The 24,573-nt window shown below is 43.2% G+C and overlaps 1 protein-coding gene across 4 annotated transcripts; it reads right to left on the bottom strand.

The window, feature by feature from the left end:
* Positions 1-3,560: 3,560 nt before the first annotated feature.
* On the bottom strand, positions 3,561-23,989 carry LOC112233376. 4 transcript variants are annotated; one of them, XM_024400956.2, is made up of 11 exons: positions 23,697-23,989; positions 16,779-16,899; positions 16,052-16,162; positions 13,824-13,872; positions 11,755-13,565; positions 11,522-11,555; positions 9,590-11,394; positions 8,923-8,971; positions 6,848-8,658; positions 6,585-6,621; positions 3,561-6,463 (listed from the first exon to the last, which is right to left on the bottom strand). In XM_024400956.2, the coding sequence occupies exons 1-11, from the start codon at positions 23,795-23,797 to the stop codon at positions 4,704-4,706; spliced, it is 7,689 nt and encodes a 2,562-aa protein (XP_024256724.1). In that variant the 5' UTR covers positions 23,798-23,989; the 3' UTR covers positions 3,561-4,703. The 4 variants fall into 4 exon arrangements, with proteins under 4 accessions (XP_024256724.1, XP_024256725.1, XP_024256726.1 ...); XM_024400957.2 differs by having other exon boundaries at positions 11,755-13,562; XM_024400958.2 differs by having other exon boundaries at positions 13,836-13,872.
* Positions 23,990-24,573: the final 584 nt, after the last annotated feature.

Raw genomic sequence — 24,573 nt, 5'->3', positions numbered from 1 at the left:
AGCACACCGTTGCCACTTTTTGTATCACATTGCAACGATACAACTGGGGTCGCCAGTGAAAGTTGCGCCCCTGCTATTAGTAGGGCAATTTGTAGGTACATTTTACATCTAAGCTGCAGCATGCGTGGGAGCACAGCTCCACTGGACTGTGTTCAGGCTACACAGTATGAGCAGTCAAAGTAGATGTGGTTCTGAGATCAAAGTGAGAGCTGCATGTAGACATGTGTGCACCTTTGTTACGAGTCATTGCTAGTTAGTGAGTTATTAGGCCAGTTATAGCTCATTTCTAGTCAACAATGGTGGAGCTTCCAACAAGAGTACAAAATGTGTGCATTTCTAGCCATATTTGAAAAGCGAGTCAGGTAAAGTGCATTATTATGTCTTAAAGGGGCAGTGTTGTATTTTGAGACTGTCTTGAATAGCCAATAGGCAGAGAGTAGCATAATTTGTCTGATTCTTTGTAATAATGGTATGGGAATAATAATGAATTTTAACTTGTAAAGTAGTTTCTTGCATCAGACAACATTTTCAATCACCTTGTCTGAAGGACAAGTGGATAAACAGGTTAGAATAATAGTAGAGAGATTGATTTATTTCAGCTTTTATTTCTTTCATCACATTCCCAGTGGGTCAGAAGTTTACATACACTCAATTCATATTTGGTAGCATTGCCTTTAAATTGTTTAACTTGGGTCAACTGTTTTGGGTAGCCGACCACAAGCTTCCCACAATAAGTTGGGTGAATTTTGGCCCATTCCTCCTGACAGAGCTGGTGTAACTGAGTCAGGTTTGTAGGCCTCCTTGCTCGCACACGCTTTTTCAGTTCTGCCCACACATTTTCTATAGGATTGAGGTCAGGGCTTTGTGATGGCCACTCCAATACCTTGACTTTGTTGCCCTTAAGCCATTTTGCCACAACTTTGGAAATATGCTTGGGGTCATTGTCCATTTGGAAGACCCATTTGCGACCAAGCTTGAACTTCCTGACTGATGTCTTGAAATGTTGCTTCAATATATCCACATAATTTTCATTCCTCATGAAGCCATCTATTTTGTGAAGTGCACCAGTCCTACCTGCAGCAAAGCATCCCCACAACATGATTCTGCCACCCCTGTCCTTCACGGTTGGGATGGTGTTCTCTGGCTTGCAAGCATCCCCCTTTTTCCTCCAAACATAACGATGGTCATTATGGACAAACAGTTCTATTTTTGTTTCATCAAACCAGAGGACATTTCTCCAAAAAGTACAGTCTTTGTCCCCATGTGCAGTTGCAAACCGTAGTCTGGCTTTTTATGGCTGTTTTGGAGCAGGGGCTTCTTCCTTGCTGAGCGGCCTTTCAGGTTATGTCGATATAGGACTCGCTTTACTGTGGATATAGACACTTTTGTGCTGTTTCCTCCAGCATCTTCATGAGGTCCTTTGCTGTTGTTCTGGGATTGATTTGCACTTATCGCACCAAAGTACGTTCATCTCTAGGAGACAGAACGTGTCTCCTTCCTGAGCGGTATGACGGCTGCATGGTCCCATGGTGTTTATACTTGCGTACTATTGTTTGTACAAATGAACGTGGTACCTTCAGGCGATTGGAAATTGCTCCCAAAGATGAACCAGACTTGTGGAGGTCTACAATTTATTTTTCCTGAGGTCTTGGCAGATTTCTTTTGATTTTCCCATGATGTCAAGCAAAGAGGCACTGAGTTTGAAGGTAGGCCTTGAAATACATCCACAGGTACACCTCCAAATGACTCAAATGATGTCAATTAGCCTATCAGAAGCTTCTAAAGCCATGACATTGTTTTCTGGAATGTTCCAAGCTGTTTAAAGGCCCAGTCAACTTAGTGTAAGTAACTTCTGACCCACTGGAAATGTGATAGTGAATTATAAGTGAAATAATCTTTGAAATTACTAGTGTCATACACAAAGTAGATGTCCTAACCAACTTGCTAAAACTATAGTTTGTTAACAAGAAATTAGTGGAGTGGTTGAAAAACTAGTATTAATGACTCCAACCTAAGTTTATGTACATTTTCAACTTCAACTGTAAACTGAACAAGTTCCACAGACATGTGACTAACAGACATTGAATAATATGTCCCTGAACAATAGGGGGGGTCAAAATCAAAAGTAACAGTCAGTATCTGGTGTGGCCACTAGCTGCATTAAGTACTGCAGTGCATCTCCTCCTCATGGACACCATATTTGCCAGTTCTTGCTGTGAGATGTTACCCCACTCTTCCACCAAGGCACCTGCAAGTTCCCGGACATTTCTGGGGGGAATGGCCCTAGCCCTCACCCTCCGATCCAACAGGTCCCAGCCGTGCTCAATGGGATTGAGATCCGGGCTCTTCGCTGGCCATGGCAGAACACTTACATTCCTTTCTAGCAGGAAATCATGCACAGAACGAGCAGTATGGCTGGTGGCATTGTCATGTTGGAGGGCATGTCAGGATGAGCCTGTAGGAAGGGTACCACATGAGGGAGGAGGATGTCTTCCCTGTAACACAGTGTTGAGATTGCCTGCAATGACAAGCTCAGTCCGATGATGCTGTGACAAACTGCCCAAGACGATGACGGACCCTCAACCTCCAAATCGATCCCGCGCCAGAGTACAGGCCTCGGTGTAACGCTCATTCCTTCGACGATAAACGTAAATCCGACCATCACCCCTGGTGAGACAAAACCAGAGTGAAGAGCACTTTTTGCCAGTCCTGTCTAGTCCAGCGACGGTGGGTTTGTGCCCATAGGCCACGTTGTTGCCGGTGATGTCTGGTGAGGACCTGCCTTACAACAGGCCTACAAGGCCTCAATCCAGCCTCTCTCAGCCTATTGCGGACAGTCTGAGCACTGATGGAGGGATTGTGCATTCCTGGTTTAACTTGGGCATTTGTGGTCTGCCACTGTGAGGACAATCAGCTGTCCATCCTGTCTCCCTGTCGTGCTGTCTTAGGCGTCTCACAGTATGGATATTGCAATTTATTGCCCTGACCACATCTGCAGTCCTCATGCCTCCTTGCAGCATGCCTAAGGCAAGTTCACACAGATGAGAAGGGATAATGGGCATCTTTCGTTTGGTGTATTTCAGAGTCAGTAGAAAGGACTCTTTAGTGTCCTAAGTTTTCATAACTGTGACCTTAATTGCCTATCGTCTTTAAACTGTTAGTGTCTTAACACCGTTCCACAGGTGCATGTTCATTAATTGTTTATGGTTCATTGAACAAGCATGGGAAACAGTGATTAAAACCATTTACAAATTATCTTTGAAAGACAGGGTCCTGAAAAAGGGATGTTTCTTTTGCTGATTTTGTCTTGGAGGTGCATAAAAATATGTATAGTATGCTTCGTATGGTTACGAGGCCAGGCAGCACTACTCAACATATTCAAGACATTACATAATAACCATGTTATTGAAACAGGAGGAATAACGCCATGTAGGAAGTGACGAAATAAAAGTGACCACTGGGATAAAACAGTTGGAAGATGGAAGTGCATAGGCCTACAGTACAATAAGCAATTGTGAGAATGGAGACATTTCCCTTTGCTGTATAGTTGTCAAGACCGGTTCATTATGTTTGATTGATTTGTCTTTAATAATATCCATTAAGCAGTAGACACCATCACTCAATGAGTAGCTATATAACACCTTCATGACACTAAGATTGTGATATTCCCATTAAAGATCGTAAACCGGTAAGATATACAGCAAGCTTTATGGTTTATATGGCCTTGGATCCCATATCAAAGGTGTGGCAATTCTTACATTCTCCAATCCTCAACAGAGCGGACAGCTGTATTCAGCTGAAGTCTGACAACAACAAAAAACATCAAATTACTTCATTAAAACATGCTTTATAATCAAACATTTTCTATATGAATAAAGACAAGGGTACTCTTAATATAGCCTAAATTAAATGCCAATAAAATTTTCTCAAAATAATTAAGGCTTATAGCGCCCTCTTGTGACTCATGAAAATCAATTTACTCATTATGGTAGGCCTAACACTGCAATGTGATAAGTTATATACAATAAGAACATTGGGTCTTTTTATAACTTTTTATTATTTTTTTGGACAAATATATATGAATGTTTAACTCTTAAGGAGACAGTATTTGGAGAATTCTTTACAGAAAATGAACTCTCCTAAATAGACAGAAAACCTAGGAAATCATCATAAAACATCTACATGATAGAACTAACCATTTCGATTTGTGCCAAGGAAGAGAATGATACAACTTATTCATTGACAGTGAATTGATGCAAGTGATTCTTAAATTCAGTCCAATGTTATTTGGTGCTGACAAAAATAAACGTTCTTTCAAAAAGCCTGATGGGACTGTGTCATTTTCAGACATCTGAATTCTTATGGTTCATTGGGTTGACTGTTAGTTATGCATAAAGGCACACACGCATTGGTAACCCGCAGGTGAGCATTGCTATTTTTGGCAAGACATTGGTCCCATTAGGCAGTACAATTATCCAAACAACTTAAACAAAAAATATATACGCTTGCAGGAAAACAAATAAAATGATCAAAATATTTAGATCATTCATGTATGCAGGGAAATGTCTTCTAGTAAGTTAAAAACTGTATTGAGACCTACATTAGGTTGGATATTTACTCAAAGATACAGTGGGTCAGCAGTATAGGACACCAACTCAGAAACCTGCTTTATGCTAATGAGAGCTTGAGGGAACACCAACTTTTTACAGAGGATGAAGTTCAGAAAGAGACCTGGTCTCCTGCTGTATGAAACCCTGGAGGCTTCTCTTTCCCTGCCTGAAGGTACTCTCCCTCCGGGAAAATGGTAATATGACAAGGAGCCTTAGGAGGGTTTCAATGTTACTAAAGCTCCTAATGTCTGATGCCTTCAGAGTGTCGAGCACAGTGGCTGGAAGATACCCAGACATGGGATCCAACCACTTCTCTCTCCAAGACTTCATCTCTGTGGGGAGTGAGGCCATATCAGGCATGTCATCTTTATACATGCGGAAAACGTGGGCATTTACACTGCTGTTTTCCACCTTTGACATGGCATAAGGCACAATCTCCAGGCACCTCAGGGTACTGAGGACCTTCTCTGTGAAGAGCTCACTGACCTCAACAATGGAGTGCTCTACCACTTTCTGACTCACTGCCATTTTGTAAAACTGACTCAGGGGTTCTAGTAGCCCAGAGTGCAACAGCGTTATCTGCAGCTTGGAAGCTAAAGCGACAGCTTCCTCATACCAGGCCTTATGATGTGTGTCGATATCGCTCTTCAATTCATTGAGGGAAGTTAGGAGGTCAGGCAAGCTATTCATAGCTAGCAACACATCTAGAGGTTTGCCCTGAAGAGATTGGCTCAGCTTTTTGGTCAAACTCAGGACATTCTTCAGCACGACAGCCGAGAAGATGAACTCAAAACTTCTGACTTTATTGAAGTACAGCCGTGCTTGGCCACTTCCTGAGCTACTCTCCTCACTTTTCTGCTCATTCAAGCACAGCATCACTACCTCAAGAAGCTCTACCATCAACTCATGCATTTCATGACTTTTCTCCCAGTTCTTAATAAGCTTGTCCCTATGCTCATTCCCCTTCCCCTCATCATGTTGGAACATGGCAATGATCATGTCCTCCAGTTTGGTCTGTCGTTCTGTGTCCTCTGTGAGCCATTGTAACATGTTTTCTACAGACGCTGCACAGTCTGCTGCTGCCACTGCAGGAGATGACCTGGCTAGCCACACATTCAGAGAGAGAGCAGAGCTGACTGTTCGCATGGCCAGGGGGTATTTCTGGGATATTACAGCAGAAACAGCCCTCATCTGAGACCCTACCTCACCTACACTTAGCAAAGCTTGCCCTCTACAGTACTCCATGTTGAGCCCCAATTTCTCTGATAAGGCTGTTTCAATAGCATCAGCCAAGACAGCAGTGTCCTGGCTGAATGGGATGAAAGCTACAGTCTCCTCACACTGAGTGTCCTGTTTTTCCAAGTACCTGATGCACAGGGGGACGTAGAGCTGTCCCTCGATCTCAACTGCCCGTTCCGTTATTATTGTAAAGAACTGTGAGTCCCAGAGTTCCTTGAGGATTTCCTCACGCACAGGTGGGTCGTAGAAAGACATGGCCTGCTTCTGACCTATGACCCCATCCTCTACTATCACAATACTGTCCTCTGCCTTCACGCCGTCTTCGGCTAACATAATGTCCACTGCTTTTACATCGTCCTCTGCAAACACGACTTCCTCTGTTATCACGCAGACTTCTACTTTCCCGCCGCCCCCCACAATGTCCTCAGCGATCACAACGTCCTCAGCGATCACAATGTCTGCCTTTACCACAGCATCTTCCACTTTCACATAGTACTCTGCCTCCTCCTCTGCCTTCAGCTTTCCTGCAGGGAGTTGATCTGACGTACCAGCTTGGTGTTCCTCAAGTGCCTGCTCATGTCTTCCATCAGGGTTTACATCCAAAGCTCTAAAATCTAAAACGCACACAGTTAAACCACCTCCCCCTTCCCCTCATTTGCTTTATGATATCATATTCTACATGAACCTTGTAATAGTATGTCATGAATTTTCATATGATTTAACGTTTTCACTTACCACTTTCCAGCTTCAGACCTTCAATTTGTTTCTTCACCTAAATCATAAAACAGAAATCAGTACATTTACAACATAAAGTTTAATATGTATGTCTTGTCAAGGGGTGAGTGGTGTTGTTGATGTATTATTTCCTGTTATTATCTATCTGCAACTGAAAATGTATTTATAAAATATTGGAAAAATGATGCATACCTATACCAATAAAAATCTGTCATAAATACATCAGCATTGGAATGATAAAAGGAGTATTGATGTTAATGTACCTGCTCAAGACATGGGCTGCTTTCTGGGTCAACTTCAATGCACTTCTCAATGACCTCCCCTAGTCTTTGAACAGTTGGGTAATGCATAAGAAGCATCACAGTGTCTGTTTTACTGCCCTTGCAGACTGTGTTCTTCAGGAGAGCCCTCATGGAGTTCAGGGTGGTCTTCATCAGGTCCCACTCCATACTGACGCTCGGTAGAACAGCCACCAGTCTAAGCAGTCTGGTCACTGTGGGATGGCATTGAGACTCAGCGTGAAGCAGTATCTCAGAGATAGAAGCTGGTGGTGAGAGGTCTTGATATTTCTCTTTCCAGACAGAGGCCCAGTTACTGATATCCTGCTCTGCTGTGTCAGGGTCAGGGAGGTCAGACAGGTAGAGACTGTATAGCTTGTCTGTTGACTCTGCGCGGATTGGCTCTGAAATGGGCTGTGGATTGCAGGTTGGGAGCAGAGACAAGATCTTCAGGGCTTTTAAGTGACTGTCGGAGAAGTTGTACTTCATTTCATCAACGAGGCTGCTCAGTAGAGGAACACTCAAGTTGTCCCTGTAGTACATCTCTGGAGACCCATAAGAGTTAACTTTCTCTGGGAAACATACTTGCTGAGGGGCCACCTTGGATGCTAATTGGAATGCTTCCTCAAACCAAGGTGAATGTACAGTGCTTATGTTATCCAGCATCTTGTTCAGCGTTTCAATGATTGGTACTATCTTCTCCACTTCACAGATGATGTCAGCAGGGTTACCACAGCGGAAGACAGTGCTGCAGTTCCGAAGAGGAGAACAGGCATTCTTCAGGATCACAAGTGTGATGACAAAATCTGCATCTCGCAAAGCAGTGGCGAGAACCTGTGCATGTAGCGACATAGTTCCGGCATCATGGGCACTAACTGAATCCAAGCAACTCAAGACTCCCTCCAATGTGTCGACTAGGAGATCAAAAAAGTCCTCCCTCTTCTTCCACCTGGAGCAACAAGTTTCTGGAATCTCTTCCAAGGCCTCCCGAGGTGTATTCAGTAACCCATCCACGGCCTGTGCTAGCTCTGCCTCTAGCCCAGGTGACTGGTCAAAAAACAGTAGGAGGTCTTCCACAATTCGCAGCATCTTTGTGACAGGTGGGCAGTGTACGCTTCCTGCTAGCCAACAGGCAAGACCACAAGACTCACTGGGTGTGATGACAGACAGAGGATAGCTCTCAAGGAACTCCAAAGACATCTTCTTCAGGCTGTGACAACCTGAGCCCATGCGCATGATTGCTTGTCCACGACACTGACTCATCGGCAATCCCCAGTCTTCAGTTAGAGTCGTAGAGAGATTCTTGGCTTGAACATCAACATCACAGGATTCAAAAAATCGCAAAAAACCAATGAGCTCTACCTTGGGGGCACATTGCCCAACATATCTGACAAAGACAGGCAGATAGCTCTTATTAGCAATTACAACGGGTTTATCTGTGATAAGAGAAAAGAAGGGGGACTCCTGTATTTCTGAGAGTATGACTTCCCTGATGGATTTTGTAAGAAGCTGTACCATTTCCTCCTCTCCTATTTTACACGTGAACTTCCCATCTCTTCCAAACCAGTGGCACATGCCGAGATCCTGGATGAGAAGGTCTTGATCTTCTTTGGAGAGTTCGGAAAGCTGGCACTTATTTTTCCCCAAACGTGCAGCCTGTCTGAACACTGCTTCTAAACTCTGTCGATTATCTCCAGTGTGCCCATTCTCATCCACTGCTTTCATTTCTTGGTCTTTTTTCTTGTCAGAAGACTGTTGATTCTCAAGCTCCTCTGTTCTATCTTTGTCATGATCCACTGAAAATATGACAAAGGTGAATTAGTCAATTCAATTGACTCTTCTACCATAGAGTTCAGGTCATTAAAGTGGAAAAATAATTGAGAATAAAATTAAGGTGATCGTAAGGTGAATGAGAACAAGTGTTTCACTTGATAAAACCTGGGCCCATCCCTATTACCAACATATACTAAATGGTAACAGTGTCATTACATAGTTATTAGCTAATAAATACTTAATGATCACATGGGGATTAACTGAAACAAAGCTTTGCCATCACATACCTTCCATGTTGGCTTCAGAGTTCTTCATCAGACTTTTGGATTCCTTCTCCTGTGAATTTGATTTTCAATAGACATTATTAAATGGAAATAATTTATTTTAAAAGGACATCGCTGTATAGGATGCTCTGAAAGACTGCATAAAATATTGAAAACAATAATATTCATGGGGGGGCCTCCCGGGTGGCGCAGCTGTGCCATCAGAGACTCTGGGTTCGCGCACAGGCTCTGTCGTAACTGGCCGCGACCGGGAGGTCCGTGGGGCGACGCACAATTGGCCTAGCGTCATCCGGGTTAGGGAGGGCTTGGCCGGTAGGGATGTCCTTGTCTCATCGTGCACCAGCGACTCCTGTGGCGGGCCGGGTGCAGTGCGCGCTAACCAAGGTTGCCAGGTGCACGGTGTTTCCTCCGACACATTGGTGCGGCTGGCTTCCGGGATGGATGCGCGCTGTGTTAAGAAGCAGTGTGGCTTGGTTGAGTTGTGTATCGGAGGACGCATGACTTTCAACCTTCGTCTCTCCCGAGCCCGTACAGGAGTTGTAGCGATGAGACAAGATAGTAGCTACTAAAACAATTGGATACCACGAAATTGGGGAGGAAAAAGGGGTAAAATTCAAAAAAAAAAAAAAAATTAAATTAATATTCATGGCAATGTATTTTGAAAACTTACCAAGCAGAAACCCTCTAAAGCCTGGGGAGTGACCTTCAAGCACTTAGTCACCATCCGGTCCAGATCTCTGCTGAAGTTGGTTCCCACCTGCAGCATAGCCAGACACGGGGACCTGTCCTTGGAGCTGGTGTTCCTCAGGTATTCCTGGAACATCTTGTGGCGCATCGCTTCCCCACAGTTCTCCAGTACTGTGCTGGGTAACACAGACATGATCCTCAGCAATGTATTGATGTTCCCAAAGTATTGCATGAGTGGCAGACGGAGAGTCTGAAAGATGGTGTCTGGGATGGTCACTGAGGCAACTTTGGTCTTCCACTTCACCCTCCAGCAGCACAACTCTGTGAAGAAGTTGTCAGAGTCAGGCAGATCACTGGCGTAGAGAGGAGGCTTTGACCTCAGGATCTCAAACATGTAACTCACAGTCACAGAGCAGGGAACCAGGGATAAGAAGTTTAGGGCCTCTTTGTGGTCCTCAGAGAAATGATCCTTCACAGCATTGGTGAGGTTGTCCACTAGGGGCACACTCAGTGAATCTTTGTAATACAGAGCTGGCTTGATCATGCTATCCCTGGCCGCAGATGAATTATCAGGCACTTTTATCTGCACAACCAGACTCTGGGCAAGGGCACAGGCTTCGTCGAACCAATTCTGGTGAAAGACCTTGATGTTTGTTTTGACCCTGTTGAGAGTAGCCACTATACCACTGATCTGGCAAAGCTGTGATGCTGCGCTAAAATGATCCTTCTGGAGTCCTGCACTCAGCTCCCTGGTAAAAGACGAGGCATTCTTCAGGGCTACCATGGGAACAATGAAATCAAAGTCCCTTATCAAACGCAGCAGTGCTCCAGCTTTTAGAGAGAGTGAGGATTCCCATCTCTGTGGGTTGGTCTTGATTTTCTCCAAACATTCAACAAGGGGCTCCAGCATCTGCACAAAGACTTCATAGGAATCGTGCTTCTCCTGCCAGACGGTACAGAACTTACCCTGCAATTCTTGAACCTTTTCATAGCTTTCCCTAAGACCAAATGCAATGACATGATCCAGCTGTTTCTCAAGCATAGGCGTGCTCCCAAAAAACATCAACACCTCCTCAAAAACATCCAGGGCCCGTTTCACTGACGGCACAGGGGTGGATTTTGACCACCATGTGTTAAACGAGTAACAAGAGCTGTGTGTACATATTGCAAGGGGGTACTTTTCCTGGATTTTACAGGCAAAGGCTTTCAGCTTGTAGGAGACATCACCGGATCCTAGGTAGGCTTGACCTCTGCAGTAACACAAATCGAGACACCACTCTTTGGTGACAATTTCCAATATGCGCTCTGACATGGCATCGCAGTCAAGATCCACATCCAGAAAACCCATGAGCTCCAATCGCATGACATCAAAACTGTCCACAAACCTGAGGAAGAGGGGAAGATATTTTTTCTCCCCTAACTTCACAACGCGGTCGATGAACAGAGAGAAAAAGGAAGTGCCAACTTCCAAAAGTATTCCCTCCCTGACTGCATCCTCGCATACTCTGAGAACTTCTTTCATCTCAGACTTCGATACATATTTCAATGTGTCTTCAACCTCGCCATCCTGTTCAGCAGAGGCCTCACCAGGCTGTCTGCTCTGGCTGTTATATGCCGCTGTCACAGCAGCCTGCAGAGCAGATTTGAGCGCCTCCTTATTAGTCTCTGCTGCTACGCATTTCGGTTGCTCCACTCTCTCCATCTCTAAGACCATTTCCTGTGGTTCTTTTTGTGTTTCATCAACATTCTCCTTTAGAGTGTGTTTTCCATCATTCTCAGAGACTGGTTCTGAAATAAAGCAGTCATGAGCCATGAATGATGAATGAATAAACATGGGTATTAAGGCAAATATTTTTATATACACCATGGCGCAATAAATACTACATAATATATATTAATACTATTATTTCCTTACCAGCTGCAGAGTGCATCTCCATCACCTCATCATCCTATGAACATAGACAATAAAAGCATTAGCAAAATAAAGCTTTTGTTCAGTTAATGTAAATATTAGTAAAATAACAACACAAAAGTTAAGAAATAGTCAACATCCACTTAGGGTAACTTCATTTTATGTTTTTCAAATTATTTGAAATCTTCAGTTTGTGTGATTGCTAGGCAAATACTTTTATATTAAAATAAATTTACCATATGCAACAACTGCAATATGTCAGGATGCTTCTCCACATAGGACTCCACCATGTCTTCAACATTGAAGTGCACATCTTGATTGACATAGACAAATGCCATGTTGCACAGTCTCTGATCCTCCGGTGTGGCTTTCAGGTAAGACTGGTACCGCTCCAGCACCATGTTGTACTGCCCATAGACGTCTGCCTCTGCGTTCACACAGGGGATGGTGCCCAGAACTCTTAGCAGGCTCTGCACATTTGGGTAAAATGCAATGTCTGGGATTTTCAATGTTGCAAACACTGTTGTGGGTAGGATCCTCCGCTTGCTAGCATGTCTCCACTTCACCTCCCAGCAACCAAGCTCATCGTAAAACGTGTCGGGTCGAGCGAGGTTGTTCAAGTTCGCATCCGCCACTTTATCCCTGCGGATACTGAAATTGTGGTCAGCCATATAAGACGGCACCAACGAGAGCCATCTCAGAATCCGAACCATCTCAGTGCTAAACACCCTCTTTACCTCCGCAACAAGGTACTGTAAGATCTGCCTGCTCAGAGTCTCTCTGTAGAAATCCTCCAGAGAGGTTTCAGTTGCACCTGCCTCACCAGTATCAGGTGAGCTCTCCTCCGGCCTAGCGACCTCCACTCCCAGCTTTTTAGCCCTGCCCACTGCGTCAGAAAACCACTTCCTGTGGAATATTGCTATCTCCTGCAGATGTTTGTTGACCAGCTTTAAGGCGTTGGAGATTGTGTACTGCAAGGTGCTGCTGATGCTGATGGCTCCCCTGAGACTCGGGTTGAGGATGCTCACACAACAGAGGGTATTCTTCAGGACAACCAGGGTGATGAGGAAATTGAAGTTCTTTAGGATCGGCTTGAGCTTGGCCATCTGCTCACAAGTAGCAGTGTCTGCATTTGCAGCCGAGCACACCTCATTGATGCAGGCGAGGAATGGCTCAAGAATGTCCAACATGGTGTGGAAAGCATCAACACCATACTCCCAGGTGTTCTGGCAAGCCTCTGTGATCCTGTCCACTTCACCTTTAAGGTGGCCGTAAGATGACTTGATTTTCCCTTCCAGTCTTTCCCAAAGATCTGGGGACCCTCTAAGCATTGTGGCGACCTCCTCCACTGTGTTCACAACCTTCTGTATGGAAGGCATGGGCATGGAGCGGATGAGCCACATGTTAAAGGCGTATGGGTCACTAGGTGCTAGCACTACCTGAGGAAACTCCTGCAGAATCCTGCTGGTGAGATCCTTCATTTTCTGACATAGAATGCCTGTGGTCAGGTAGGTGAGTCCTCGACAATGCTCCATCCGCAGCCCCCACTTATTCCGTATTTCTGAGAGCAGCATGTAAAACAGACCCTCAGAATCTGCATCACAGGGCAGGAACCCCATGAGGTGTTTCTGAGGGAAACCTGCCACAGTGACGGACCTGATGAAAACTGGGATCTGATCTTTTCCCTCTATGTTTGTGACATCTTGCAGCAGAATGGAGAAAAAGCGTGCCAACCTTAAACTGTTCCGGATCTCCTCCCGCATGAGGTTCTCACTGAACTGGAGGACATCTTTCTGGTCAATTCTTTCAACACAGATGGGGTTGAGAGACTGTTGTCCCCTGTGGCCTCCCATCGGCTCATCAGTGTTGGGGTTTGAATCGTTCCCTATGCTGAATCCAGTGAAGGCAAGAGTTTCCTTGAAGTAGACTTTAAGGATTTCCTTTGCTTTGGAGTTGGAGACATCCTCTCTCCTTTGGTCCTCTTGCGGTAGATCACATGTTGCACTATTCTCTCCTGGCTTATCTTTCACCTCAGTTGGAGCATCTTCTGAAGTAAAGGAGAAACATGGACATGCGATTGAAACACATTTATTGAATAAATATGTTGAGACATTTCTACAAATATCCTATTAAAAGGGGTGTACTTTTCTTAGAGGGCTATCCCAATACAGACCACATGACTATGCACTGCCATGAAGTTGTGAACCAATTACTTAAATGTCATTTTTGGTAGGAAAATAGATTGCTAAAAATGGGAATCTTAAATTGTTATGGTAAAACAAATGAGAAAAAGATATTGATTTACCAAACCAATCACCTTTAGCTTTCTTCAAGGTTGCAAACTCCGCCTCACTCTAAAGGAATAAAATATATAATTAGCTGCAGACTGGAGTTAATGCAATAGGATCCGATTAAACACTGATCAGGTTAGGATGACTATATACACACACACACACACACACACACAGATCAGGTTAGGATGACTATACACACACTTACTGAGATCAGGTTAGGATGACTATACACACACACACACTTACTGAGATCAGGTTAGGATGACTATACACACACACACACTTACTGAGATCAGGTTAGGATGACTATACACACACACACACTTACTGAGATCAGGTTAGGATGACTATACACACACACAGACTTACTGAGATCAGGTTAGGATGACTATACACACACACACAGATTACTGAGATCAGGTTAGGATGACTATACACACACACACACTTACTGAGATCAGGTTAGGATGACTATACACACACACACAGGTTACTGAGATCAGGTTAGGATGACTATACACACACACACACAGATCAGGTTAGGATGACTATACACACACACACAGATCAGGTTAGGATGACTATACACACACACACAGATCAGGTTAGGATGACTATACACACACACACAGATCAGGTTAGGATGACTATACACACACACACAGATCAGGTTAGGATGACTATACACACACACACAGATCAGGTTAGGATGACTATACACACACACACAGATCAGGTTAGGATGACTATACACACACACACAGATCAGGTTAGGATGACTATACACACACACACAGATCAGGTTAGGATGACTATACACACACACACACAGATCAGGTTAGGATGACTATACACACACACACACAGATCAGGTTAGGATGACTATACACACACACACACAGATCAGGTTAGGATGACTATACACACACACACAGATCAGGTTAGGATGACTATACACACACAGATCAGGTTAGGATGACTATACACACACACACACAGATCAGGTTAGGATGACTATACACACACAGATCAGGTTAGGATGACTATACACACACACACACAGATCAGGTTAGGATGACTATACACACACACACAGATCAGGTTAGGATGACTATACACACACACACAGATCAGGTTAGGATGACTATACACACACACACAGATCAGGTTAGGATGACTATACACACACACACAGATCAGGTTAGGATGACTATACACACACACACAGATCAGGTTAGGATGACTATACACACACACACACAGATCAGGTTAGGATGACTATACACACACACACACAGATCAGGTTAGGATGACTATACACACACACACACAGATCAGGTTAGGATGACTATACACACACACACAGATCAGGTTAGGATGACTATACACACACACACACAGATCAGGTTAGGATGACTATACACACACACACACACAGATCAGGTTAGGATGACTATACACACACACACAGATCAGGTTAGGATGACTATACACACACACACAGATCAGGTTAGGATGACTATACACACACACACAGATCAGGTTAGGATGACTATACACACACACACACAGATCAGGTTAGGATGACTATACACACACACACACACACACAGATCAGGTTAGGATGACTATACACACACACACACACAGATCAGGTTAGGTTAGGATGACTATACACACACACACACACAGATCAGGTTAGGATGACTATACACACACACAGATAGGATGACACACACAGATCAGGTTAGGTTATGACTATACACACACACACACACACACAGATCAGGTTAGGATGACTATACACACACACACACACAGATCAGGTTAGGATGACTATACACACACACACAGATCAGGTTAGGATGACTATACACACACACACAGATCAGGTTAGGATGACTATACACACACACACAGATCAGGTTAGGATGACTATACACACACACACAGATCAGGTTAGGATGACTATACACACACACAGATCAGGTTAGGATGACTATACACACACACACACACAGATCAGGTTAGGATGACTATACACACACACAGATCAGGTTAGGATGACTATACACACACACAGATCAGGTTAGGATGACTATACACACACACAGATCAGGTTAGGATGACTATACACACACACAGATCAGGTTAGGATGACTATACACACACACAGATCAGGTTAGGATGACAATATGGGGTACAACATTGTGTGGTTTAAACATGACAGAATACTTACAGGTTCTCTTATTCTCTTATTCCCGTTGCGGCCTGATGGATTGTTCAAATGTGTTGTAAAATCAAATATGGTTGGCATAGCACCCTCTTTCAAGGATGTTCTTAAAGTGCTCTGAAAAGGAAGCAAGCAAATCCTTATTATGACTACGTTATTGCCACTGTTGCATGCCTGCCAGTAAGAACCTCCAGGGAGAAGCATGACCTTTTAATACGGACAAAACCTTGTTTTCAATGTTGACCTACCAGTGGCCTTCAGAAAAACAGAGTGCATTATGATTAAGCTAGTCCCAACAAAGGTATACATGACTTAAACCTCACATCACACAGCATGTGGGAGACATATTCTACTACAGTTTTTTATTATCCTAAGCACGTGAGAAGACGTTATTTTGGGTGTGCAAGAGTTTTGTTCTGAATCCATTAACATAAAACAATATATTGCACAAGCTAGGTTAGCTAGCAAGCTCGGGAGGCGTTTCAATGGTGCAACTTAGCTAGCTTGCTAATGAGCAATAGCATAACTTTAAATGTACAGTTAATAAGGGATTTCACACTATTTAAGCCTACATCCCAAATCTGCTCATTGGGTCTATTGGCTAATGCATAGATGAGTCACCTCCTGAACAGATAGTCTAACTCAAGTCCCCTCTGAACAATATAACAACTGAATGAAAGTATAAAAGGAATGCTTTTTGGAAATACAAATGGTTTCTTCAGTAGATACTTACATCACAACAGATCAAGGAAGGCTCAAAATGATTTGCACATATTTTGAAGGAATTGTGCAACTCCTCAGGGGTTTTTGGCTCCAAGTCAGTTCGATGACAATTATTCAACCATTGTTTACATCTGAAAGGAAGAATTAACAGGTTAAAATTTCATATCTGCAATATGGATAGGCCTGCCCCTAGCCGATGTTATTCACCTTGATGAACGAGGTCTATCTGCATATCACTAGCAAACCATGTACCTGTTTAGCGAAAATGGAAGGTATATCCGTAATCAGTAGAACATTGTGCTTAAAAAGGCATCACCAGACTGATTTGTTCTTGCAATGTAGTCTGACATTTCAGATTTACATTTGAGTAATTTAGCAGACACTCTCATCCAGAAGATGTTCTCATTGCAAGTTAAAGCGTACTGTTTGCTAGCTTGATATGTGTAGTAATGTTATTCTAATCAGAAATTTATTTGCATTGTGTTCCGGATAAAGTGCAGAGGTTTGATGGCACAAGCGGGGAGCCCAGCCAACAGAGAATTGCTGTAGTCCAAACGGGATATGGCGAACGCGTGGATTTGGACCTGCGCAGATGCTTGTGTATATTTGTAAACAACGGCTGGTTCACGAAATTTAATATTAAGCAAGTCTCGAGGTTTTGCTCACCTGAGTATCTCATGATAAGCTGTAGACCACACTATTTACCAGGAGAGTTTATCTATATTTTTTCGTAGCTGTCTATTCACCACCACAAACCGATGCTGGCACTAAGACCGCACTCAATGAGCTATAGGTCATAGGCAAACAGAAAAACGCTCATCCAGAGGCCGCGCGCCTAGTGGCCGGGGACTTTAATGCAAGGAAACAAATCCGTTTTACCTCATTTCTACCAGCATGTTAACATGTGCAACCAGAGGGAAAAAAACTAGACCACCTTTACTCCACACACAGAGACGTGTACAAAGCTCTCCCTCGCCCTCCATTTGGCAAATCTGACCATAACGCTATCGTCCTGATTCGCGCTCACAAGCAAAAACTAAAGTAGGAAGCACCAGTGACTTGGTTAATAAAGTGGTCAGAAGACACAGATGCTAAGCTACAGGACTGTTTTACTAGCACAGACTGGAATATGTTCCGGGATTTTTCCAAAGGCATTGAGGAGTACACTACAGTTACTGGCTTCATCAATAAGTGCATCATTGACGTCGTCCCCAGTGACCGTACGTACATACCCCAAGCAAAAGCCATGGATTACAGGCAACATTCGCACTAAGCTAAAGGGTAGAGCTGCCGCTTTCAAGGAGCGGGACTCTAACCCGGACGCGTATAAGAGATCCCGCTATGACCTCCGATGAACAATCAAACAGGCAAAGCGTCAATACAGGACTAAGATTGAATCCTACTACACTGGCTCCGACACTCATCAGATATGGCAGGGCTTGCAAACTATTACAAACTACAAAGGGAGGCACAAACTCGAGCTTCCCAGTGACACGAGCAGGCCAAATTAGCTAAATTACTTCTATGCTCCCTTCAACACAAGCAACACTGAAGCATGCATAAGAGCATCAGCTGTTCCAGATGACTGTGATCACGCTCTCCGTAGCTGATGTGATTAAGACCTTGAAACAGGTCAACATTCACAAGGCCACAGGGTCAGACGGATTACCAGAACTTGCACTCTGAGAATGCACTAACCAACGGGCAAGTGTCCTCACTGACATTTTTCAACATGTTCCTGGCTAAGTCTGTAATACCATGTTTCAAGCAGACCACCATAGTGTTCTTGGGCACAGGGACTAAGGTAACCTGCCTAAATGAATACCGACCTGTAGCACTCACGTCTGTAGCCATGAAGTGCTTTGAAAGGCTCACAACAACACTACTACCCCAGAAACCCTAGACCCACTCCAATTTGCATACCGCCCAAACAGATGATGCAATCTCTATTGCACGCCACACTGCCCTTTCCCACCTGGACAAAAGGAACACCTACGTGAGAATGCTATTCATTGACTACACCTCAGCGCTCAACAGCATAGTGTCCTCAAAGCTCATCACTAAGCTAAGGACCCTGGGACTAAACACCTCCCTCTGCAACTGGATCCTGAACTTGTGCCACATCTGCAACACAGGGCCCCTCAGGGGTGCGTGCCTAGTCCCCTCCTTTACTCCCTCTTCACCCATGACTGCATGGCCAGGCATGACTCCAACACCATCATTAAGTTTGGCAATGACACAACCGTGGTAGGCCTGATCAGCGACAACGATGAGACAGCCTATTTGGAAATCAGAGACCTGGCCGTGTGGTGTCAGGATAACAACAACTCTCTCAACGTGATCAAGACAAAAAGGAGATGATTGTGGACTACAGGAAGAGGAGGACCGAGCACACCCCCATTCTCACCGACGGGCTGTAGTGGAGCAGGTTGAGGGCTTCAAGTTCCTTGTTGTCCACATCACCAACAACCTATCATGGTCTAAACACACCAAGACAGTCGTAAAGAGGGTACGACAAAGCCTATTCCCCCTCAGGAGACTGAAAAGATTTGTCATGGGTCCTCAGATCCTCAAAAAAAAAGAAGAAAAAAGAAGCTCAACAGCTCCACCTTTGGTTTCATCACTGCCTTGTATGTCAACTGCTCGGCCACAGACCGCAAGGCACTACGGATGGTAGTGCGTACGGCCCAGCACATCACTGGGGCCAAGGTTCCTGCCATCCAGGACCTCGATACTAGGCGGTGTCAGAGGAAGGCCCTAGAAATGGTTAACGGCCCCAGCCACGGGCCTCCCGGGTGGTGCAGTGGTCGCAGTGCTAGCTGTGCCACCAGAGACTCTGGGTTCGAGCCCAGGCTCTGTCGCAGCCGGCCGCGACTGGGAGGTCCATGGGGCGACGCACAATTGGCCTAGCGTCGTTCGGGTTAGGGAGGGTTTGGCTGGTAGGGATATCCTTGTCTCATCGCGCACTAGCGACTCCTGTGGGGGGCTGGGCGCAGTGCACGCTGACCAGGTCGCCAGGTGCACGGTGTTTCCTCCGACACATTGGTGCAGCTGGCTTCCGGGTTGGATGCGCACTGTGTTAAGAAGCAGTGCGGCTTGGTTTGGTTGTGTTTCGGAGGACGCATGGCCTTCGACCTTAGTCTCTCCCGAGCCCGTACGGGAGTTGTAGCGATGAGACAAGATAGTAACTACTAACAATTGGATACTACGAAATTGGGGAGAAAGGAGGGTAAATTCAAAAAATAAAAATAAAGACCCCAGCCACAGACTGTTTTCTCTGCTACCTCACAGCAAGCGGTAACGGAGCGCTCACAAGGTCCAAAAGGCTTCTTAACAGCTTCCAACCCCAAGCCATAAGTCTCCTGAACAGCTAATCAAATGGCTACCCAGACAATTTGCATGGAATTGGGACTTTAAAAAAATCTGTTCCCAACAATCTGGAATTGCATGCTGCAAAGTTGTCAAACATCTCAACTTTAAATGAAACTGATACTTCTTACAATTTATACTAGTCATTTTAGGCCATGCAGGGTTTTCATTGGAGCTAGACAAAACAATGAATTCCTTTCTCTTGAGCAATTGTCTTGTCCATTTTTGTGGCAGAGCTGCAGTGAGTTGGTTATACTTTCGTATTGAGCACATACCTCCTTACACCTTGCTTGTGTGACAAATTTTACCATCCTTATTTACAATGCCATTCATAAACCTACCTTCCTTATAGTTTTCCCCCTCTATCAGTACATTGGAGTTTAGCCATATTATTTTATGTACTATTTGTTCTGTCTGGAGGATGAAATTGTAACCAACTCTGTGTGGCTTCAATTAAAACAGGGATCCATTATCAATCCACCAGAAATTGTTGGCTTTAATCTGTATAACAGAAAAGGGCTACATTTTGAACATGGGATGTGCTGCTGGAAAACCAGTTTGGATTTAGATGTACAGTGCCTTCATAAAGTATTAACACCCCTTTACTGTTGAAAAGTTGTATTGTGTTAGACAGAATTTAAAATGTATTAAAATGTAGATTGTCACTGCCCTAGACCATAGCCCATAATGTCAAACATGGATTTTAAAAATGCATTATATAGATATATTTTTTTAACTATTAAAAAATTAAAAGCTGAAATGTCTTGAGTCAATAAGTATTCAACCCCTTTGTTAGCAAGCCAAAATAAGTTCAGGAGTAAACATTTACTTAAGTCACATAATACGATGCATGGACTCATTCAGTGTTCAATAATAGTGGTTTACATGATTTCTGAACGACTACCAGGTTCAACCACAAAGACCAGGGAGGTTTTCCAATGCCCCCATTGGTTGATGGGTAAAACAAAAATGATAAAGACATTGAATATCCCTTTGAGCATGGTGAAGTTATTATTTACACTTTGGATGGTGTATCAATATACCCAGTCACTACAAAGATAAAGGTGCCGTTCCTGACTCAGTTGACAGAGAGGAAGGAAACCGCTCAGGGATTTCACCATGGTGAGGCCAATGGTGACTTTAATACAGTTACAGAGTTTGTCTGTGATAGAAAACAGAGGATGAATCAACAACATTGTAGTTACTCCACAATACTAACCATATTGACAAAGTGAGAAGAAGAAAGCCTGAACAGAATACAAAGATTCCAAAAATATGCATTTTGTTTGCAACAAGGCACTAAAGTAATAATGAAATATGTGGCAAAGAAATTAACTGTCCTGAATACAAAGTGTTATAGTTGGGGTAAATCCAATTAAACACATTACTGAGTACCTCTCTCCGTATTTTCAAGCATAGTGGTGGCTGCATCATGTTATGCGTATGCTTGTAATCGCTAAGGACTGGGGGAGTATTTCAGTATAAAAACGAAACCGAATTAAGCTAAACGCAGGCAAAATCCTAGAGGAAAATCTGGTTCAGTGTGCTTTCCACCAGGCACTGGGAGATTAATTAACTTTTCAGCGGGATAATAACCTAAAACACAAGGTTGAATCTACACGAGTTGCTTAACAAGAATACAATGAACTTTCATGAGTGGCCGAGTTACAGTTGACTTAAATCGGCTTGAAAATATATGTCAAGAATAGAAAATTCTCTAGCAATGATCTTGCAGAATTTTGAAAAGAATAATGTGGAAATATTGTACAATCCAGGTGTGCAAAGCTCTTAGAGACTTACCCAGAAAGACTGTAAAAAAAACTAATCTCTGCCAAAGGTGATTGTAACATGTATTGACTCAGGGCTGTGAATACTTAGGTCTATTTCGTTTTCAATACAGTTGCATAAATTTATAAATACATTTTTCCACTTTGTCATTATGGGGTATTGTGTGTAGATGGGTGAGAGAAATTTTGAAATCCGGCTGTAACAAAATGTGGAATAAGTCAAGGGGTATGGATACTTTCTGAAGGCACTGCAATTTTGGAATAATGGAGGCTTTAGCAGTTTAATGCCTTAACATGTTCAACATCCTAAAAAACGGGTTTTTCCCAACTCCTAAAAAAAAAAAAAAATACCATAGTAAGCGCCTATTAAGTAACAGGTTTCATCTTAAAATCATAAATCCTTTGAGATGGGGAATGGAAGTGTTTTGTGTACAACAGTGAGTTGCAATTGAAAGCATGCTTCACAAAAAAAATATTAATTGTTAAAACATTTCTAGTCTGACTATCTATGGGTAAAACTAACAGGGTTAGTTATCCACCAGAAAACCTCAAATTGCCAAAAAGAGTAGAACTCACCTTCTTTTATGCCATGATTTGACAATTAGATTTTCAATGTTTCTTTTGAGAAATATATTTTAAAAGGAATAGTTTGACCATATCAACAAAATAACTATGGCTTTACAATGATGGATAAATGCTGGGGTTAAGTGGATTAAAATCGTCAGAAGTCACAGAGGGTGCACGGAGGGACTAATTTCCTGCAATCCTACACATTTTGCCAAAGGGTGGAGAGAAACGTCTGCAGTTTTCAATATTAAATCTGAGTGAGACTGACTAACAAAATCAAATGGGGGCACCCCGGCCGGTATTTCAACCATGATTACAAAGTTCCGGTAGCTGGCTGCTAGACTAATTTACCAATCTCAAAAATGTTAGCTGACATGGTCTAATTGAGTGACCATCAGTGAACGTAACAAGAATAAAACAGATGACGCACAACCAAAGTTCTAAATTGCACCTTGTGTATACTAATATTCTAACTTGCTACTATTCTAAGTTGAGAACCCGACTGAATTGTTTTGTTGTTGTTTATTTACCCAAGGGCCTGGTCTATACTTTGGCGAACCTTGGAGCTGTCCCACGCAAGATTTCTGTCCCCAACACTAAAACTAAATAATAAAAACATTACGTATTTTTATACAATTGAAACTAACTGAAAACAAACTGAAACTAAACGTAATATCAAATAAAAATAGAAAAACGAATAGAAAGAAATGACAACCTTGGCCCCATGAACTTACTTCTGTAATATTCCATTTCTAATCACTATTTTCGGGGGACTTATATTCATGAACCTCACAGCATATTTGGGCCATAATCAACATGGGGAGGTTGTTATTACCTGCTAGCTACATCAAGCCAGATGGTCTGCTAGCCAATTGTGTTATTTACACAATTGCAAGAGGAAGTTGTCAGATTAAAGTTTTCATAACTTTGAGGGCTCAACAGAGACTACCCTCCCACTAAAACAGACTTTTCATGGATCCTTTGATAAATAATACTGCATCCGAGTCCTCAACCAGTATGTAGCCTTTTAGCAAGCTAATTGGCTAGTTCCATCTTTGACATTAACTATTACCATCAACGCTAGCACAAGCTAGGTTAGCTAGCTAGCTGACTCCGTACTGTTTCAATGCCAATGAGGAATACAAAGATAACTTTAAAAGTAGCTAGAGTTAATAAGGGATTGGAAACTATTTAACATAACTTACCCCTCCGGGTCCAAAGGGAATCTGAAAAAGGGGACGTCTGATTTATCTGTGTAGATATTACAATTTGGTGCGGCACAGCGCTTGGGCATTTTGGGATCCATGCACTCAATGGTCGTTCAGAAGTCGTGCATCGTGAAATTAATCAGAAATCCACCCGTTTTTAATCTTTAGCTCAATATTAGCACAACGTCTTGAAATTAACTTTGTAGCTAAGTTCATTATTTAATTCCGGAAAAAGTTGATTTGTTGCGTGGTGTAGTTAGTTGCCTGTGTGTTCAGGAAGAACATCAGTCTTGTCAGTCACAAGAGAAAAGTACTTCCGGGTCACGGAATTTCGAAAAACGTTCCAAATCAAAGTTCTCTACGTAGTAGCAGAAAAATATCATTAACATGTATTTATTAAGTTGAATAAAAACTAAAAATCTTAACATTAATAATGATTCTTATTTGTTAATATTTAAGTGACATTAGCATTAAATGTGTGTTTTAAAACATATTCCAAGGTCAAATATATGCTCCCAAAGCAAATTGTGCATACATTACATATGGGCTTTTAGAGAATAAAAAAGTGTGTGCCTATGTAAAAGTGGGTTGGGGAGTACTCAGTGGGGACTGTAAAATCTATATATGGGGCTCTGAATAATATGGAGTGTTGCTGGATATGTACAACAAAAAATAAGAAGGTAACCTGCCTAACCTGCCCCCCTGAAGGCACATCCCATAGCCGCCTAGCTGCGGTCCGCTAGCTGTCGAGAGCATATCAGACTTTTAGCTTAATTAAGAGGTCCATCAGCCAATTTCTTGGGCTACAATACCTGTTTTGCCAATTGGCCTGGACCCTGTTACTGCCTACACAGAGCCCTGCCGATCCATCACG

Source organism: Oncorhynchus tshawytscha, linkage group LG30 (genome assembly GCF_018296145.1).
Source record: "Oncorhynchus tshawytscha isolate Ot180627B linkage group LG30, Otsh_v2.0, whole genome shotgun sequence".
Taxonomy (NCBI): Eukaryota; Metazoa; Chordata; class Actinopteri; order Salmoniformes; family Salmonidae; genus Oncorhynchus; species Oncorhynchus tshawytscha.
Note: the sequence above shows the minus strand (reverse complement) of the source record. Positions and strands in the feature narration are given on the sequence as shown.